At 42.0% G+C, this 19620-nt stretch overlaps 3 protein-coding genes across 6 annotated transcripts in view; 1 reads left to right on the top strand and 2 right to left on the bottom strand.

Annotated features, from left to right (window-relative positions):
• The window catches only part of LOC110510210 (RAC-beta serine/threonine-protein kinase), a 16742-nt gene extending 11742 nt beyond the window's left edge, over positions 1–5000 (bottom strand). Inside the window, exons 1-2 of one of the 2 annotated variants that reach the window (XM_090226510.1) lie at positions 4709–5000; positions 129–296 (exon numbers count right to left, since the gene is read on the bottom strand). In XM_090226510.1, coding sequence (XP_090082636.1) covers positions 129–174 — 46 coding nt within the window. In that variant the 5' untranslated portion in view covers positions 175–296; positions 4709–5000. The remainder of the gene's footprint in view (positions 1–128; positions 297–4708) is intronic. The other variant, XM_090226511.1, reaches the window with a different exon arrangement.
• LOC118945346 (uncharacterized) lies at positions 3561–18917 on the top strand. Of its 2 annotated transcripts, none has more exons than XM_090226520.1 (4): positions 3561–3855; positions 10269–10388; positions 10594–10735; positions 17914–18917. In XM_090226520.1, exons 2-4 carry the CDS (start codon positions 10305–10307, stop codon positions 17940–17942), a joined length of 255 nt encoding a protein of 84 aa, XP_090082646.1. In that variant the 5' UTR covers positions 3561–3855; positions 10269–10304; the 3' UTR covers positions 17943–18917. The 2 variants fall into 2 exon arrangements, with proteins under 2 accessions (XP_090082646.1, XP_090082645.1); XM_090226519.1 differs by lacking the exon at positions 17914–18917 and adding an exon at positions 14407–14868 and having other exon boundaries at positions 3588–3855.
• Positions 18270–19620, bottom strand: part of LOC110510209 (uncharacterized) — a 98060-nt gene continuing 96709 nt past the window's right edge. For both annotated transcript variants that reach the window (XM_090226516.1, XM_090226514.1), the window contains exon 28: positions 18270–19620. In XM_090226516.1, coding sequence (XP_090082642.1) covers positions 19618–19620 — 3 coding nt within the window. In that variant the 3' untranslated portion in view covers positions 18270–19617.

Below are 19620 nucleotides of genomic sequence, written 5' to 3'. Positions count from 1 at the left end.
GCAGCTACATAGTTCGGATTAGAATGTGTCGAGACATGTATGGCTTTGTCAGACAATGTTATTGAAATTGTGTTTGAAAGTGATTATATTACATTTGCTGTGAATAATAAGAAACGGAGGGTCCTCACCTCTCTTGTGGAGCCATCCTTCCCTGACTACGCTGGCCTCATTCATAGTGAAGGGTGGAAAGGTTGTGGAAGGGGGTAGAGGTGGGGAATGGGAGGGGTAAAGGGAGGGGGGCCTGGGTAACTGTTGGACTGGTCAGGAGGATGTCAGTGTAAACATTGCCCCAACACCTAGACAAAAAATAAAACAACATGAGATAATATTAAAATGACAGCTAACCTAGATGTGTTTGCAAGACATAGCCTACACAGAGTATGAAGAGATGAGCAGAGATTGACAGTGTTTTGCATCCAAGATGATTTTCCTGGCAAAAAAATATTAGTGGCACCTAACCTGTCTGGCTAAATTACAAAAAACTAAAACTTCTATGAAACATAGCTTGTATTTGACAATGGGGCAAAACTAGGGGTGTAGTTCTGCCGGGGCGTGGAGGAGTGGCGTGCTTTCACTGTTTTCTATTGGAGAATACACGGAGCTGGTAAAACTATTCCCGGAAAATGTATTCTGATAAATTATACTACCACAAAAATTACATGAAAAACAATAATGTTGGCATCTTCCCTGTGCTCTCATTGCGGTGGTGACAATGATTAAGAACTATAGGCTACATGTGCGTGATGCGGACACCCGTCGGATGCTTGACCACTTTGGCCAATCAAAACTAAGACAAATAAATCCTAATTCACAGTGGGTCTGCCTTGATGCTCATAAAACTCCACGGACCACCTCTTGCGCAGTGGAACCCAGAACGATTTGTGACCACTTGGTTATGGTGACACCATTCTGCTGAGGACATCCAACCAGGTGGCCACCGCAAAGCCCTCTCTGGAAGTTGCTGTAGCCCTGTTTGGGATATCTAGCCTACATTGGATATTGGTTGAGACGCAGGTCCCGTTCTACACTGAACAAGAATAGAAACGCAAAATGTAAAGTGTTGGTCCCATGTTTCATGAGCTGAAATAAAAGATCCCAGTAATGTAACATACACCCAAAAAGCGTATTTATCTCAAATATTTTGCACAAATTTGTTTACATCCATGTTAGTGAGCATTTCTCCTTTGCCAAGATAATCCATCCACCTGACAGGTGTGGCATATCAAGAAGCTGATTAAACGGCATGATCATTACACAGGTGCACCTTGTGCTGGGGACAATAAAAGGCCACTAAAATGTGCAGTTTTGTCACGCAACACAATGCCACAGATGTCTCAAGTCGAGGGAGCATGCAATTGGCATGCTGAATTCAGTAATGTCATCTAGAGCTGTTGCCAGACAATTTAATGTTAATTTCTCTACAATAATTATCTTCCAACTTCGTTTTAGAGAATTTGGCAGTATGTCCAACCGGCCTCACAACCGCAAACCACGTGTAACCACGCCAGCCCAGGACCTCCACATCTGGCTTCTTCACCTGCGGGATCCTCTGAGACGAGCCACCCGGACAGCTGATGAAACTGTGGGTTTGCACAACTGAAGAATTTCTGCACAAACTGTCAGAAACAGTCTCAGGTAAGCTCATCTGCGTGCTCGTCGTCCTCACACAGGTCTTGACCTGACTGCAGTTCAGCGTTGTAACCAACTTCAGTGGGCAAATGCTCACCCTCGATGGCCACTGGCATGCTGGAGAAGTGTGCTCTTCACGGATTAATCCAGGTTTCAACTGGGCAGATGGCAGACAGCGTGTATGGCATCATGTGAATGAGCTGATGTCAGCGTTGTGAACAGAGTGCCCCACTCTGGGGCGGTGGGGTTATGGTATGGGCAGGCATAAGCTACGGACAACGAACACAATTGCATTTTATCGATGGCAAGTTGAATGCACAGAGATACTGTGACGGATACTGAGGCCCATTGTCGTACTATTCATCCACTGCCATCACCTCATGTTTCAGCATGATAATGCACGGCCCCATGTCGATAGGATCTGTACACAATTCCTGGCTGCAGAAAATGTCCTATTTCTTCCATGGCCTGCATACTCACCAGACATGTCACCCATTGAGCATGTTTAGGATGCTCTGGATCAACACGTACGAAAGCTTGTTCCAGTTCCCACCAATATCCCATAACTTCCCACAGTCATTGAAGAGGAGTGGGACAACATGCCACAGGCCACAATCAACAGCCCGATCAACTCTACGTGAAGGAGATGTGTTGCGCTGCCTGAGGCAAATGGTGGTCACACCAAATACTGACAGGTTCTGATCCACTCCCCTACATTTTTTTGATAGTTCACCTCTGTTTTCTTTTATTCTGGAATAGGGTATACTGTAACCATGTGTTTAAGCTAGTCAAATCAAAGTGTTTCCAATACAAAGCTACACAATACAATGAAATGCCTACTTGCAATGAAGCTCTCCTTGCAAACAGTGCAATGATATCAAGCAATATGTATTTATATTAGGATATAGCCTACAAATAGCTATACCACTCAGTCGTAGGCCTATTAGGCTATAAGCCTACTACAAATGATCATTCCTGAACTGGCCGGATGGCAGAGCTGTCCTTCAGCATCACAAGTTGGTTCAACTTCTTTAACATCATTGAACGATCCAGGCACTGTCCTTTCAGCACCATTGCAGGGCGCTCATCTCATCAAGATCGGTTGCCTATGGCTAATAGTCATACTCATCACTTATTATTATTACAAATACAAAATGTACTTGTCAAAATGCTGCTCATTTAGTAAAGTTAGATCAAAGCCGAAGCAATGTCTTGCAAGATCACAATTTTTAATTTGTATTTTACATAACAGAACCAAATATAAAACCATAGCACAGTAGGCCTATAAAGTTACCGTTACACCAAAAACACCTACTGTAATTTATAACGAGCTTTTAGGATGGTTAGTTGAAGCTGAATAGTTAACAAAAAAAATAGTATGGGCCAAAGCAGAACCCACCACTAGGCAGGATATATGCATTGATTGAAACAAAATACAAGAAAGGCTAATAGTTTGTTAACACCATCTGCTCTAATTCTCTCTCGAAACAGTAATTCAAGAATATCTAAATGCATATTCCCGGTAAAACGTGAATAATTATAATTCAAGATTGACAGTGATGATGGCATATTTGAGGCCTATGCCTAACTTGGTGTTTGAGGATATTAAAAAACTGAAATGTTTTTGAGACAATGTATGTGGGCATAGGCAGACGTTGCAATTGAAGGATGCATTGTTTATAATGATAGGCTATTCAATTGTTTACATCTGTCGGTACAAACTTTGATAGAGGAAAATATTACGTAAATGTTTTAAACGCGCTCCCTCACCTAAAAAAAGCACTAAGCACTATACCACTGGGCAAGACTTGTGCTGCAAGAACACATAATTCTCCTTTAAAAACAACTGGGAACTCGTTAATCTCCGACCTCAGTGCGTTCAAGACAACTGGGAACTCGTTAATCTCCGACTTCAGTGCATTCAAGACAACAGGGAACTCGGAAAAACGAGCCCCGACTGGGAAAAATATTTTTCTAAATGTCTTCCAACTCGGAATTCCAACTCGGGAACTAGGGACTCTTTCTATAGCTCTGACTTTCCGACCTGAAGATCAATGACTTCATGACTTGACCTCGTATTTTTCCGAGTTCCCAGTTGTCTTGAAAGCACCAATGGATCAGAGAAACGTGCCAGTGGGTACCAGCAAGCACACCAGCACAGCGGGATCAAGTGTTGCAATGCAACGGGTGTCCAGGGGCGCAAACGACATCGATTTGGCCAGCTAGGTAGGCGCCTGGCAGACACGCAAATCAGCTGTCAAAACTATAGCTAACTAAAACCTGTTTTGCTTGAGAGCTAGCTAGCTACTCAGGACAGGCTGAAACTTGATATTATATATATGTGACGTTATATATACACACATACAGATATCTGGAGCGCAATGACTAATCAATAACTGCTATTTTGTTGACAATCGATGTGTAATGGATCGACGATGGTGCATCTGACTGTAGCAAGCTATAATAAGAATAGCAAATTAAATTCACTTAAATAGATAGGGTTAAATTGAAATGGCACAAACGGTCTGAATGTTGGATAGCCGCTTCTATCTCGACCTAGCTAGATCAGCTAATCACGTTTTTGGTAAACAGCTCACACGACACTAACTTTATCATCATCATAGCAGCTAGCTAACGCTAGCTAGTTGGCAATCTGTTAGCTGGCAAGTCCAGCTTCAACTCTGAACAGGGACCGACAACAACACCTGTCACTTTTCTACCAGCAACTGAAACTTGAACGTACACGTGTAACGTCTTACAACTTCACTTCCCCATTTACTCTTTATCTTTATCAAGGACCAAGTTAGCCTATATTGTAAACAAACATAAGAAACCTCTACTATAACATTTGACGTTAGCTAGCTAGCTAGCTACGCTAGGTTCCATTTGCTCCCCGCCATGGCCTCTTGAGAATAAGTAGACACCGATGAACCTCGTCTGTTCATCGAGTACGATATGGGAATGGCCCACCGACTAACTATCTCTGTGCAACAAGGACGTCTCAGGATGGTTGTTTTCAGCAAGTTATCGATCCTGCACCTTTTATCCCTGTGTAGCTAACGTTAGCTAGTTACGTTACCTGAGTTTCGCCTGCTTGCTGCAGTGGTGTGTTTGCGAAGTGGGTGCACTAGTATGAGCCGTAAAAAATATATACATGCGTATTTATACGCTGTTTTCTCACTTAGCCCCACGTTGTTCTTGTTTATTTGATAGACTCAACCCAGTACAGATACAATCTTTGTTACAGGCCATCCAAGAAGGAATCCCAAACAGGCAACAACAACAAAACAAAAAAATACGTAGTTGGGACACGTTGTGCGTCAGCCCGAGCAGATGTCCCCCTGTGTCTGGGCCCGTGGCGAAACGGCCTTGCTATACGGGATCCTTGGGACGTCCCTACCCCCCCATTTAAATGTAAATTTAAAATGGTTATAAAATCAAATCTTATTTGTCACATACACATGTTTAGCAGATGTTAATGCGAGTGTAGCGAAATGCTTGTGCTTCTAGTTCCGACAATGCAGTAATATCTAACAATTTAACAACTATCTTATACACACAAGTGTAAAGGAATGAATAAGAATATGTACATAAAAATATATGAATGAGCGATGGTCGAACGGCATAGGCAAGATGCAGTAGATGGTATAGAGTACAGTATATACATATGAGATGAGTAATGTAGGGTATGTAAAAATTATATAAAGTGGCTAGTGATACATTTATTACATTACATATTACATTTTTCATTATTAATGGGCCTACAGATGAGTCAGTGTGTTGGCAGCAGCCACTCAATGTTAGTGATGGGTGTTTAACAGTCTGATGGCCTTGAGAAAGAAGCTGTTTTTCAGTCTCTCGATCCCCACTTTGATGCACCTGTACTGACCTCGCCTTCTGGATGATAGCAGGGTGAACAGGAAGTGGCTCGGGTGGTTGTTGTCCTTGATGATCTTTATGGCCTTCCTGTGACATCGGGTGGTGTAGGTGTCATGGAGGGCAGGTAGTTTGCTCCCGGTGATGCGTTGTGCAGACCTCACTACCCTCTGGAGAGCCTTACGGTTGTGGGCGGAGCAGTTGCCGTACCAGGCGGTGATACTGCCCGACAGGATGCTCTCGATTGTGCATTTGTAAAAGTTTGTGAGTGTTTTTGGTGACAAGCCAAATATCTTCAGCCTCCTGAGGTTGAAGAGGCGCTGCTGCGCCTTCTTCACCACACCATCTGTGTGGGTGGACCATTTCAGTTTGTCCGTGATGTGTACACCGAGGGACTTAAAACTTTCCACCTTCTCCACTACTGTCCCATCTATGTGGATAGGGGGCTGCTCCCTCTACTGTTTCCTGAAGTCCACGATCATCTCCTTTGTTTTGTTGACATTGAGTGTGAGGTTATTTCCCTGACACCACACTCTGAGGGCCCTCACCTCCTTCCTGTAGGTCGTCTCGTCGTTGTTGGTAATCAGGCCTACCACTTTAGTGTCGTCTGCAAACTTGATGATTGAGTTGGAGGCGTGCATGGCCACGCAGTCATGGGTGAACAGGGAGAACAGGAGAGGGCTGAGAACGCACCCTTGTGGGGCCCCAGTGGTGAGGATCAGCGAGGTGGAGATGCTGTTTCCTACCCTCACCACCTGGGGGCGGCCCGCCAGGAAGTCCAGGACCCAGTTGCACAGGGCGGGGTCGAGACCCAGCGTCTCGAGCTTAATTGACGAGTTTGGAGGGTACTATGGTGTTAAATGCTGAGCTGAAGTCGATGAACAGCATTCTTACATAGGTATTCCTCTTGTCCAGATGGGTTAGGGCAGTGTGCAGTGTGATTGCGATTGCGTCGTCTGTGGACTTATTGGGGTGGTAAGCAAATTGGAGTGGGTCTAGGGTGTCAGGTAGGGTGGAGGTGATATGGTCCTTGACTAGTCTCTCAAAGCACTTCATGATGACGGAAGTGAGTGTTACGGGGCGATAGTCATTTAGCTCAGTTACCGTAGCGTTCTTGGGAACAGGAACAATGGTGGGTCATGGTGGGTATTCGGTCATGTTTCCGGTCACCTTGACCTGATTAAAAGCAGTGGTTCGTGCTTTCAGTTTTGTGCGAATGCTGCCATCAATCCACGGTTTCTGGTTGGGGAAGGTTTTAATAGACTCTGTGGGTACAACATCACCGATGCACTTGCTAATAAACTCACTAACCAAATCAGCGTATTCATCAATGTTATTGTCCGACGCTATGTGGAACATATCCCAGTCCACGTGATCGAAGCAATCTTGAAACGTGGAATCCGATTGGTTGGACCAGCTTTGAACAGACCTGAGCACGGGCGCTTCCTGTTTTAGTTTCTATCTATAGGCTGGGAGCTACAAAATGGAGTCGTGGTCAAATGTTCTGAAAGGAGGGCGGGGGAGGGATTTGTATGTGTCGCGGAAGTTAGAATAACAATGATCCAGGGTTTTGCCAGCTCGGGTCGCACATTTGATATGCTGATAAAATTTAGGGAGTCTTGTTTTCAGATTTTAAATTCTCCAGCTACAAATTGAAATTTGAAATGGTTAAGATAAGGGTTAAGGCAGTGTTTCCCAAACTCGGTCCTTGATTATTAGTGTTGATTGTTAGTGCTAGGGGGAAAAACATGCTCCTCTTGGGGTCCTGAGGATTGAGTTTGGGAAACCCTGGGTTAAGGTTAGGGTTATGTAATGGTTAGGGTTAAGGGTAGAGGTTGAGTTTGGGGTAAGGATAGGGACGTCCCAAGTCTCTCGGATTGCCCGGGACCGTTTCGCCAGGGTCCAGACATATAGGGGGACAACTGCTCAGGCTGACGCAACTCGTTCACACACATCTCCACCCAGGGAGTCATCCCATACTTCTACAATTTCAAGGAAGACACCAACCACCCTCTGAAGCTACTCGTGGAGACAGCGAACACTCTCTGAAGATGGTACCAGAGTACTTCTCTGTAGTCGTGAAGACACCCAACACTCAATTACATTTTTTGTGGGGGGACTTTATTGGAACGGAAACATATGTTTACATTGCCAAAGCAAGTGAAATAGATAAGAAACAAAAGTTAAATAAACATTTTTTTTTTTTACCTAAACATCATGCTCACAAAAGTTCCAAAATAATAAAAACATTTCAAATGTCATATTATGTCGATATACAGTGTTGTAATGATGTACAAATAGTTAAAGTAAATAAATAAACATAAATATAGGTTGTATATACAATGGTGTTTGCTCTTCACTGGTTGCCCTTTTCTTGTTGCAACAGGTCACAAATCTTGCTGCTGTGATTGCACACTGTGGTATTTCACCCAATAGATATAGGAGTTTATAAAAATTGGATTTGTTTTCAAATTCTTTGTGGGGGTCTGTGTAATCTGAGGGAAATATGTGTCTCTAATTTGGTCATACATTTGGCAGGAGGTTAGGAAGTGCAGCTCAGTTTCCACCTCATTTTGCGGGCAGTGTGCACATAGCCTGTCTTCTCTTGAGAGCCAAGTCTGCCTTTGGCGGCCTTTCTCAATAGCAAGGCTATGCTCACTGAGTCTGTACATAGTCAAATATTTCCTTCATTTTGGGTCATTCACAGTGTTCAGGTATTCTGCCACTGTGTACTCTCTGTTTAGGGCCAAATAGCTTTCTAGTTTGTTCATTTTTTTTGTAAATTCTTTCCAATGTGTAAAGTAATTATCTTTTTGTTTTCTCATGATTTGGTTGGGTCTAATTGTGTTGCTGTCCTGGGGCTCTGTGGGGTCTGTTTGTGTTTGTGAACAGAGCCACAGGACCAGCTTGCTTAGGGGGCTCTTCTCCAGGTTCATTTCTCTGTAGGTGATGGCTTTGTTATGGAAGGTTTGGTTCAAGCTGCTACCAGAGTACATCTCTGTAGTCATGGAGACACTGACCACTCTCTGAAGCTGCTACCAGAGTACATCTCTGTAGTCATGGAGACACTGACCACTCTCTGAAGCTGCTACCAGAGTACATCTCTGTAGTCATGGAACTCCTTCTATATTGACATCCAGAGCTGAATTCATTAACATGATTTGTATTTGGAATTTTTGGAAAATTCTCAGTTGTGGTCATTTATATCAGCACCGTTTCCGTTCAGATAAACATTTGCTACGTTTTATTCTAAATTTGTCATTTGTTTCAGAATAATGTAACAACTTCCTGCCCCACTACATTGCAGACGCATGCCAGATCTTACAATGCCTGGATAGTTATAATTTATCCAACCCATTTACCTAAAATATACATTAGCTGAATTTATTACAATTGAGGAAAATTACTTGATAGTTGTGTGTGCGTGTGTGTGTGTGTGTGTGTGCGCGTGCGTGTTCATTTGTGGAAGAGTGGTTGAAGTGATCAAATTCATTTTTGTATCCACCGTCACGTTTATCTGTGTCAAATAATGACAAATGAATTATCAAGCTGGAGAATAATTTTAAACAAATATGTAACATCATTTTATTCATAAAGTCACAAAGTCAGTTAAGAACTATTTTTTATTTACAATGACGGCCTAACAGAAGACAAAAGGCCTCCTGCTTGGACGGGGGCTGGGATTATTAATGAAACTGATCTCAGGCAGAGGTCGACCCTCGCTTTTAATTCGCACCTTTTCCGTGTACCCCAGATAATGAAAGGAGTTCTTCAACAAAAAGTCCACAATTTTCGGCAGTGTTGGCCATTCTATCATTCTGGCGGAGAAAACTGCACACTCGCGCTGGTTGCTAGCTAGCTACGGAAGTTAGCAAGGCAAATGTAAATAAATTGCTTTAATTGGACACAAAAATAAAGTTCTAAAACCAAGAAAACCATTCATAATATACCTCCTCCTTCTCCTGTAATTTGAAAAAAATATTTGAATTGAAAAATGTAAAAATCTATCTATCACTCTTCGCTCTTTATCTCTATCCAACAATGTCACCAAGCTTCTCAGCACATAGAACCACCATAATGCTCAATGGCACTATCCTAATACAACACACTAGGTTCATTCTCTGATCCTAATTCTATGATTAGATGTACAACATGTCAGTTTATACGGCAAAAGCTTTGATTTGTTGGAGGACGTCCTCCGGAAGTGTTCATAATTACCATGTTTGTCTATGGAAGGTGGTGAGGCCTATGAGCCTCCTAGGTTTTGTATTGAAGTCAATGTAGCCAGAGGAGGATGGAAGCTAGCTGTCCTCCGGCTACACCATGGTGCTACCCCAGACAGTGCTGTTGAAGTTACTGTAGACCTTCATTGCAAACAGTGTATTTTAATCAATTATTTGGTGATATATGCATATATTTAGTATAGTTTTATCTAAAAAAGGATAACTTATTAAATGTTCCGCAAGCCAACTCTGAATGTGCATTTACTTCCAAAGAATGTGCTGCTCAATGAGGTATAAACTCAAACTCATAAACTTACATTCACTTTCTTTGTTAAAATGGATCTGACTTTAGGCACTCGTGTCAGTTGGCTCTCATTTGATAATTTTAGTCATTTAGCAGACACTCTTATCCAGAGGAACTTACAGTAGTGAGACCAGACATTTTCATACTGGTCCCCTGTGGGAATTAAATGAGCCACACGGGACTCTCCTCTGATAATCGGAGGACCTTATTTATAATCAGCTCCTATTCTATTATAGGTAGAAAAGCTCCAGCAGGCGTACAGCTACATTCGGATGCCCTCCAACTGCCTGCTCACCTGTGGGGAAACATACAAACTCTGCTGTGATTCTACTGAGAAAAATAAGATACAACCTTTGGTACAATACATGTTTCCATAAATGTCTTAGATCATCATGTATTTGTGAACCCCCATTGAATGTGACATTGATCATACCAAGTTGACACGATAAAATGTTTTTTGAAAATGTGAGCTGTGCTGAATGCTAGTTTGAGCAATTTTGATTGACATTTCAAGGCTCTGGATGGAGTGTTGCTGTTGACTCTACATGTGCTGTGTTTCAGACGGAAATGTTTCGCCGTGACTACGGCCCCAACTACCACCCCACCTTCCAAGTGCTCCTTGGATCAGACACAGAGGATGTGGAGCTACGGCTCCTGAGGAGTGGGGGTGAGGAGGTATGGATGCGTGATGTACCACTAATAGGTAAGTTATTCTTTAACCCCATCCAGCCCCTTAAACACTTTTAGTGACGCTGGTGTAATGACACTAACCAGCATTGCTTACAAATAGGTTGTAAAAAAAAAAAAAAGGTAACAGTTTTGAGCAATATTTTTTACACACGACTGTGAATTTCAAGGAGCTCGCCATTCAAGGAGTTTGCAGGGGTTGGTCTGAAGGGTGATCCATTGAGGGGATTCAATCATGATCATGCTGTCCGGGGTGCCCGGGAGGGTGGAGTTTGCACTGGGTGAAAAATGTTCCGCAACCCAAATTCATCACAGAAAATGTAGTATTTCCGCTGTGACAGAACATAGATTTTTTCGTTATTCCACAAAGTTCTATCCAGCGCTGCAGTGTGTGGGGCACTGTATAACCTGGTGACGTAGCTCACATCAGCTCTACCAAAGTGAGAGAGGTGCTCACTTTGACAGACAGACATAGGCTAGTCTGCACACCGGATATTACATTTGTGGACTAGGCCTAAAAAAAAATGTAGGGGAAGAAGAGTCTCCTGAACTGCCACCGCAGGCCTACACAGCACAGCCATTGGTTAGGCAGCACAACAAAACGTTTTGATCAGCAACAGCAGAGCAGGCCGGGGCTCAGGTTGGAATATCCATTGCAGTGTGTAATGCAGCCTAGTTTTATTCACACCATCCCAGCAGCGCAAAAGACTTGAGAAGGAAGTATATTTTCTTAGAAATATAACTTTGCTCTTTGCTTCTCCGAGCATGCACTTCATATAGCCTAGCCTGTAGCCTATAGATCATGTGAGTGAGACCACAATAAGTAACCTATAGGAGCAATAGATGTTGGGACCCAGGAGAGTCAGAGATGAGGGGTGGCATCAGGCAAACATCGATATTTGCCCAATGCAATTTGACCATGAAGGCCTGATTTACACAGTCTCCTCTGAAGGCCTGATTCACACAGTCTCCTCTGAAGGCCTGATTCACACAGTTGTTGTTGAGATGTGTCTGTTACTTGAACTCTGTGAAGCGTTTATTTGGGAAATGTAGAAAATAGTACAGATAAAGAACAAGGTCTGGTACTGTATATACAATGTAGAAATAGTCAAAATAAAGAAAAACCCTTGAAACCCTGTGTCCAAACTTTTGACTGGAACTGTATATTTAGCCAAATAAGCAACTAATACTAAAATGTCATCAATTACAAATTACATGACTCTCCCCTCGACTAGGTAAAAAAAAATAACGAAACCTTCCCCTTGACTGAAATTGAAAAAGCATGACCCTCCTCCATTTTCTTCCAGGTCCCCATTCTGTACATTTCGAACCATCCATTAGGAATTTATACACATTTTTGAAATGTGCCGTTATTCCCCTTTAAGCACTTGGAGTAATGAGTAGGATTCTGTTTTTTTCACATGCAAAAGTGATTGCTTTTGATAAAAAACGCTTTATCTGCCTTCCCAATGAAAAATAGTTTGAAAACTAACATACACTATATCTACAAAAGTATGTTGACAAGCCTTCAAATGAATGAATTTGGCCATTTCAGCCACACCTGTTGCTGACAGGTGTACAAATTCAGCACACAGCCATGCAATCTCCAGAGACAAACATTGGCAGTAGAATGGTATTACTGAAGAGCTCACTGACTTTCAACGTGACAGCGTCATAGCATGCCACCTTTCCACCAAGTCAGTTTGTCAAATTTCTACCCTGTTAGTGGAAACATCTAGGAGCAACAATGGCTCAGCCGCGAAGTGGAAGGCCACACAAGCTCACAGAACGCAACTGCCGATTGCTGAAGCACGTAGCGCGTAAAAATGGCCTGTTCTCGGTTTCAACACTCACTACCGAGTTCCAAACGGCCTCTGGAAGCAACATCAGCACAATCACTATTCCTTGGGAGCTTCATGAAATGGGTTTTAATGGCCGAGCAGCCACACACAAGCCTAAGATCAACATGTGTAATGCCAAGTGTCGGGTGGAGGGGTGTAAAGCTCGCCGCCATTGGCCTCTGGAACAGTGGAAACACGTTCTCTGAAGTGATGAATCACGCTTCACCATCTGGCAGTCCGACGAACAAATCTGGGTTTGGCAGATGCCAAGAGAACCCCATCGAACACCTTTGAGATGAATTGAAACGCTGACTGCGAGCCAGGCCTAATCGCCCAACATCAATGCCTGACCTCACTAATTTTTTTGTAGCTGAATGGAAGCAAGTCCCCTCAGCAATGTTCCAACATCTAGTGGAATGACTTCCCAGAGGAGTGGAGGCTGTTATAGCATCAAAGGAGGGACCAACTCCATATTGATGCCCATGATTTTTGAGATGTTCGATGAGCAGGTGTCCACATACTTTTGGTCATGTAGTGTATTTTATGGAAAAGAGATAGTGTATGTTTCTGAATTATGTATTATGCTGCCTTGTTGACAATATGACGAGTGGTGAAGATTACTGTTTGATATGAGCAGGGCGCGCCTCCCTCACTGGCTTCGCCTGGTGCAACCCGGGGCAGCTTTATCAAATCCCTTCAGCATGTCATTGCCCCCGCTTTTATTGAGAAGACTTTCACCAGCTACTGAAATGCACCTTTTGTTAAGTAAATCAGGTAATAAATAAGGTGCTATGGAGGCTGGAGTGGGTCTTTTTTAAATACAATTCAAAATTTTAGCTTACTCTGATTGTCCGGTATAACTATGAATTTTAAACAAACTTTCCAAGGGAATGTATTATTAAAACAGACTTTGCAGACGTGGGTCTGCTGCAGGTGTTTGGCATGTCACCCTCTCTCCTCTACACCTCATGGCAAAATAATAGTCCTCCACATGCCAAGCAAGGGATAACTTGTGGGGACCTTTATTTTGAAAGAGAGGAGGAAGAGGGTCTGCAGCAGACCCACATTTGGAAAGTCTATTTAATAATACTTTCCTGTGGATATAAAAAAAATAATTGAGAATCATAAGGACCAAATGTAACTTAATTCAACATTTTGGCTTGTAGAGGTCATGAGAGTAAACTTCCCAAGCAATTTAACTATACTGAACAAAAATATAAATGTAACTTGCAACCATTTCTAAGATTTTACTGAGTTACAGTTCATATAAAGAAATCAGTCAATTTAAATAAATGAATTAGGCCATAATAGAGAAATTAACATTAAATTCTCTGGCAACAGCTCTGGTGGACATTTCTGCAGTCAGCATGCCAATTGCACACTCCCTCAACTTGAGATGTCTGTGGCATTGTGCTGTGTGACAACTACATATTTTAAAGTGGCCTTTTATTGTCCCCAGCACAAGGTGCTCCTGTGTAATGATCATGTTGTTTAATCAGCTTCTTGATATGCCACCCCTGTCAGGATTATCTTGGCAAAGGAGAAATGCTCACTAACAGGGATGTAAAGAAATTTGTGGCCAAAATAGGGAACATTTCTGTGATTTCTTTTGATTTCAGCTCATGAAACATGGGACCAACAATTTATATGTTGCGTTTATATTTTTGTTTAGTATAAATTGTTTCAGACCGTGAAAACAATTGCTATCACAGTCTGATGAATGAAACCACCAGCCCCTGTACAGTGTGATCGTAATATATAGTGAATTATCTACACGTAAATGTAGAAGATATTTTCCATCTCACACGTTTGGCAAATGTATCTCTTACTTTTCCCTGCCCCCCAGATACTGTGTTGATTGGTGGGCTGGAGGTCAGTGCTGTGGAGCGGCTGCGTTTTGTGCGTCCGAAGTTTGTGGAAAATGTGTCAGAACCTACTATTAAACGCCTCCTAGATGGGCTGCTGCAGAAGAAAGTGGTCAATGACTACGAAAAAGACTCCGTGAATGTGACAGCTGAGAGGGCAGACAAGGCACGTGCCATCATCGACATGGTGCTGAAGAAAGGAATTAATGCATGTCTGATTTTAAAAACACTTCTGTGTGAATTTGATCCATTTTTATTCTCAGAACTGTGTTTGAGCTAGAACATTGTTGGAGTATGAGACACCCTGTTAAAAATGGCCATGACCCAGCATGAGTGTACAAGACTATCACTGTACTCTGTATATTGTGTGACAAATCTCTGTTAACAATGTTCCTTTAGGGAAAGTATTCATGTTTGGATCATGTTTTAGAGCGTCTGCTAAATTACGAAAAATGTACATGTAAAAATGTAAAGTACAGTGTATTGTTGGTAGTGTTTACCATAATGTACAAATTGTAAATAATCCACACGGAGGACGGAGGAGCGAGGACTGGGGAGCCAAGCAGGGCCAAACATGCCTACACCGCTGGTAGTGTCTTCTATTATCTGCTAAATTCAGTAATCCTATTTGATCATATAATTAAGCCTCCTTAAAGAAGCAAGAGATTGTAGCACCATTTTTTTATTATGTCAATTCTTGATAATGTGAATGCAAACTTCAGGTTTCTCAGAAGGAACCTAACACTAATATGGGTCTTTTCGAGTTTGGGCAAAGTCTGTCCTCGCTCCTCCGTCCTCCGTCCTCTCTCCTCGGTGACCCTGAAATTGATAAGTGAGAAAGGGGAAAGGGGGGATACCTAGTCAGTTGTGCAACTGAATGCCTTCAACTGAAATGTGTCTTCTGCATGTAACCCAACTCCTCTGAATCAGATGTGCGGGGAGCTGCCTTAATCGACAACCACGTCATCGGTGCCCGAGTGGTTGAGGACAGTGTCAATTCATTAGTAGGAAAATGGAAGATGGTCCTCCCCTCCTTGATGACCTCCTTTTGATGAGGAATCACAAGTGTATCCTACAGAGAAGATTGATGTTTACCCCACCCTTTGAATCAGCTGCTGTATTGTCAGAGAAAAGCATGCACACATTTAAAAACAATATATTACATATCCTTGTATCTATAAAATGTATTGTACAACTACTGTAATTATCACTTTACACATTTATTTTGGCATCCACCCCTGAAGAAGTGATTTACCTGATGATGTGTGAGTGGAGATGGAGTTCTCATTTAATAAAAGCACAATTTCTTCCACGTTCCTTCTCCTCGCGGCCTCTCCTCGATTAACTTGGACTTTTTTCAAAAGGAGGCTAGAGAGGGCGGAGGAGAAGAGGATGCAGGAGTTGAGTAAATCTAATTGAGAAAAGGCCATGGTGTTTTAAGTTGACTTCAATAAGGCTAACTTAATAAGCATCTTGAAGGTTTACATTCACATCATATAAATCCTTGCATGTGTTTGTTGGTGCCTACCTGCGTGTGGTGACTAACATGCCAAGCACATGCATCACAAAAAAACACTCCATTATGGGTGAGAAGATCCATAGCTACTCATTTTGTGTTTGTGAATATGCAATTGAAGTCGGAAGTTTACATACACTTAGGTTGCAGTCAATTAAACTTGTTTTTCAACCACTCCAAAAATGTCTTGTTAATTAACAAACTATAGTTTTGGCAAGTCGGTTAGGACATCTACTTTGTGCAGGACACAAGTCATTTTTTCAAAAATTGTTTACAGACATTATTTCACTTATAATTCACTGTATCACAATTCTAGTGGGTCAGAAGTTCACATACACTAAGTTGACTGTGCCTTTAAACAGCTTGGAAAATTCAAGAAAATGATGTCATGGCTTTAGAAGCTTCTGATAGGCTAATTGACATAATTTGAGTCAATTGGAGGTGTACCTGTGGATGTATTTCAAGGCCTACCTTCAAACGCAGTGCCTCTTTGCTTGACATCATGGGAAAATCAAAAGAAATCAGCCAAGACCGCAGAAAAAATTGTAGATCTCCACACGTCTGGTTCATCCTTGGGAGCAATTTCCAAACGCCTGAAGGTACCACGTTCATCTGTACAAACAATAGTACGCAAGTATAAACACCATGGGACCACACAGCCGTCATACCGCTCAGGAAGGAGATGCGTTCTGTCTCCTAGAGATGAAAGTACTTTGGTGCGAAAAGTGCGAATCAATCCCAGAACAACAGCAGAGTCTTATATCGAAATAACCTGAAAAGCCACTCAGCAAGGAAGAAGCCACTGCTCCAAAACCGCCATAAAAAGCCAGACTACGGTTTGCAACTGCACATGGGGACAAAGATCATACTTTCTGGAGAAATGTCCTCTGGTCTGATGAAACAAAAATAGAACTGTTTGGCCATAATGACCATCGTTATGTTTGGAGGAAAAAGATGGAGGCTGGCAAACCGAAGAACACCATCCCAACCATGAAGCATGGGGGTGGCAGCATCATGTTGTGGGGGTGGCAGCATCATGTTGTGGGGATGCTTTGCTGCAGGAGAGACTGGTGCACTTCACAAAATGGTGAGGCAGGAAAATGATGTGGATATAATGAAGCAACATCTCAAGACATCAGTCAGGAAGTTAAAGCTTGGTCGCAAATGGGTCTTCCAAATGGACAATGACCTCAAGCACACTTCCAAAGTTGTGGCAAAATGGCTTAAGGACAACAATGTCACGGTATTGGAGTAGCCATCACAAAGCCCTGACCTCATCCTATAGAAAATTGCTGGGCAGACCTGGAAAAGCGTGTGCGAGCATGGAGGCCTACAAACCCGACTCAGTTACACCAGCTCTGTCAGGAGGAATGGGCCAAAATTCACCCAACCTATTGTGGGAAGCTTGTGGAAGGCTACCTGAAACGTTTGACCCAAGTTAAACAATTTTAAGGCAATGCTACCAAATGCTAATTGAGTGTATGTAAACTTGTGACCCACTGGGAATGTGAAATAAAAGCTGAAATAAATAATTCTCTCAACTATTATTCTGACATTTCATTCTTAAAATAAAGTGGTGATCCTAACTGACCTAAGACAGGGAATTGTTACTTGGATTAAATGTCTGGAATTGTGAAAAACTGAGTTTAAATGTATTTAGCTAAGGTGTATGTAAACTTCCGACTTCAACTGTAACTGTTTATCAACAATTTGTGCCAAATAGTTTTTTTTATTAGAAAGAAAAAGTTAATAATTATGATACTCCTCAAATTGTTCTCTCGTAATTTGTATAGCTTTATTGCTGTAGGTGAAACAATCTTATATCTCTTTTCCACCCTTTGTACCACGCCCTTTTCCTGTTTCTGGCTCCACTTCACCATCTCTCTGATCCCCACGTCCCCATATCGCCTCCCACCATCATCTCTTTTTATTTTCTCTCTTCCATTGTCCTCCCCCTCTCTCCCTCCCATAGTGGTTGTCCAGGTCCATCTCTCTCTGTGATCTCCAGGGCCAGAAGACTCCTGTTCCTGCACTGTGGACCCCACTATCCTGAAGTACAGGAGCTACAGGCTATAGTTTGCGGTGGCTACAACCTACTAAAGGGGTGATGTCTGAGGTGTGACTCTTTTTTAGTTAACCTTTATTTAAGGTTTAAGTCACGTAGGATGTTCCTGATATGTATTCCGTAGTTATATATCTAAAACAAATTAGTTAGCTTCTTATAACATCAATTGAATTGGGCCATGAACGCCTATGACCTTACCACCAACAGTGGTTGATGAGTTGATACAATACAACTCAAACTTCATAATTAAAAAGACAACAATGTCCATTTGAAATAGCATTTAATATGACCGACAACTTAAATACTGCATGTATCTAGAACAAACAATAATTAGCCCAATAAGCCCACCTGATAGGTTTGAAAATATGTATTTTATTTCTACCTTGATGTCAGATGTAAAAAGTCCTGACCCTTTTTTAGGCTTGCTATCATTCATTTGACATGAAAGTCTAAATCTGACTGTTTGAATAGCTCTAACTTTTTCAGGGGCTATGTATGAAATGAAAATGTATGTAACTTGAATATAAGACAGATCCAAGGAATTTCCACAAAACCTACACACAGGAATATCTCATTATATTTATCTACAAAGTTTTACAGTGTTCTGTGTCAATTAACTGGTTAGAGCACTCAGAGGAATGAGAAAGCGTTTGATGCAACAACTTTGAAACCATTATAAACATTCTAAAACATTTTAAACCAATATTGATCTAAACATGAAACACATTTAAGAAAATGACTACAGACAAAGGTTAAATCTAAAAAGCCATCGAAAGATCATGGTATTAAAAAATGTGTTCATTTCAGATCTGATTAGTTTTTGCACACATGACAAAAACACACAACCTCATGTAATGGATAACACACTGCTAAGGGATTTAGAAGTACTTGAAATAAATCCATTCATCTAAGCTAGTGTGTGTCTGTAATTTGTTGTGAGGGATCTGGTGTTTGAATCCAGTCCCTCCAGTACCAGTTAGGATTGCAGCTGAAGAGTGAAAGCCATATTTCCTCCATGCTGGTGTAGCCATCTGTCTCTGTCCAGCGCAGTCAGTCTGTGTGGCTCCTATTCCACTGTGAGGGCCATCCTCTGTGCCTCCCCATACCTCTCTCCTAAAGTTGGGATGGGTACCTGGCATTGGGTCCCTGCCGTGATGACTGGTCCTTTCAAAGCAAACAGCGATCACAGGAGTGATGGGGTAGATTTGTTTGCAAGGTGCAGGCTGAGTTGTACACTCCAATATGGGAACACTAGTGAGCCTGTTAGTCAGAATCAATGATTTATTTCTCCCCGTATAGATAAAAGCAGCAACATTTGTCCATCCGGTAGGTGTTGTGTGCATTTGCTACTGCTTTCCGTTTGTCACCAGTCTCCCCTCTTTGTGTGCATGATATCCTTCTTGTAAGTAATCTCTAAACTAAAAAAAAATAGTTTTCTTTTCATATGCAAAAAGTACAAAATATTGATCGTGATAGACCCACAATCTAAATTCCAATACGAAAAACTCAATATATTAAATTAGAATTGGCAACAACAACAAAAAACAACACTTGAGTTTTATTTGAAAAATATATATCGATATGTACAGATCCCAGGTCCCGGGTCAGTCATCA

Source organism: Oncorhynchus mykiss, chromosome 29 (assembly GCF_057628025.1).
Source record: "Oncorhynchus mykiss isolate SJ-2025 chromosome 29, ASM5762802v1, whole genome shotgun sequence".
Classification (NCBI taxonomy): domain Eukaryota; kingdom Metazoa; phylum Chordata; class Actinopteri; order Salmoniformes; family Salmonidae; genus Oncorhynchus; species Oncorhynchus mykiss.
The sequence above is the reverse complement of the archived record's forward strand: the minus strand, read 5'-3'. Positions and strand labels throughout refer to the sequence as shown.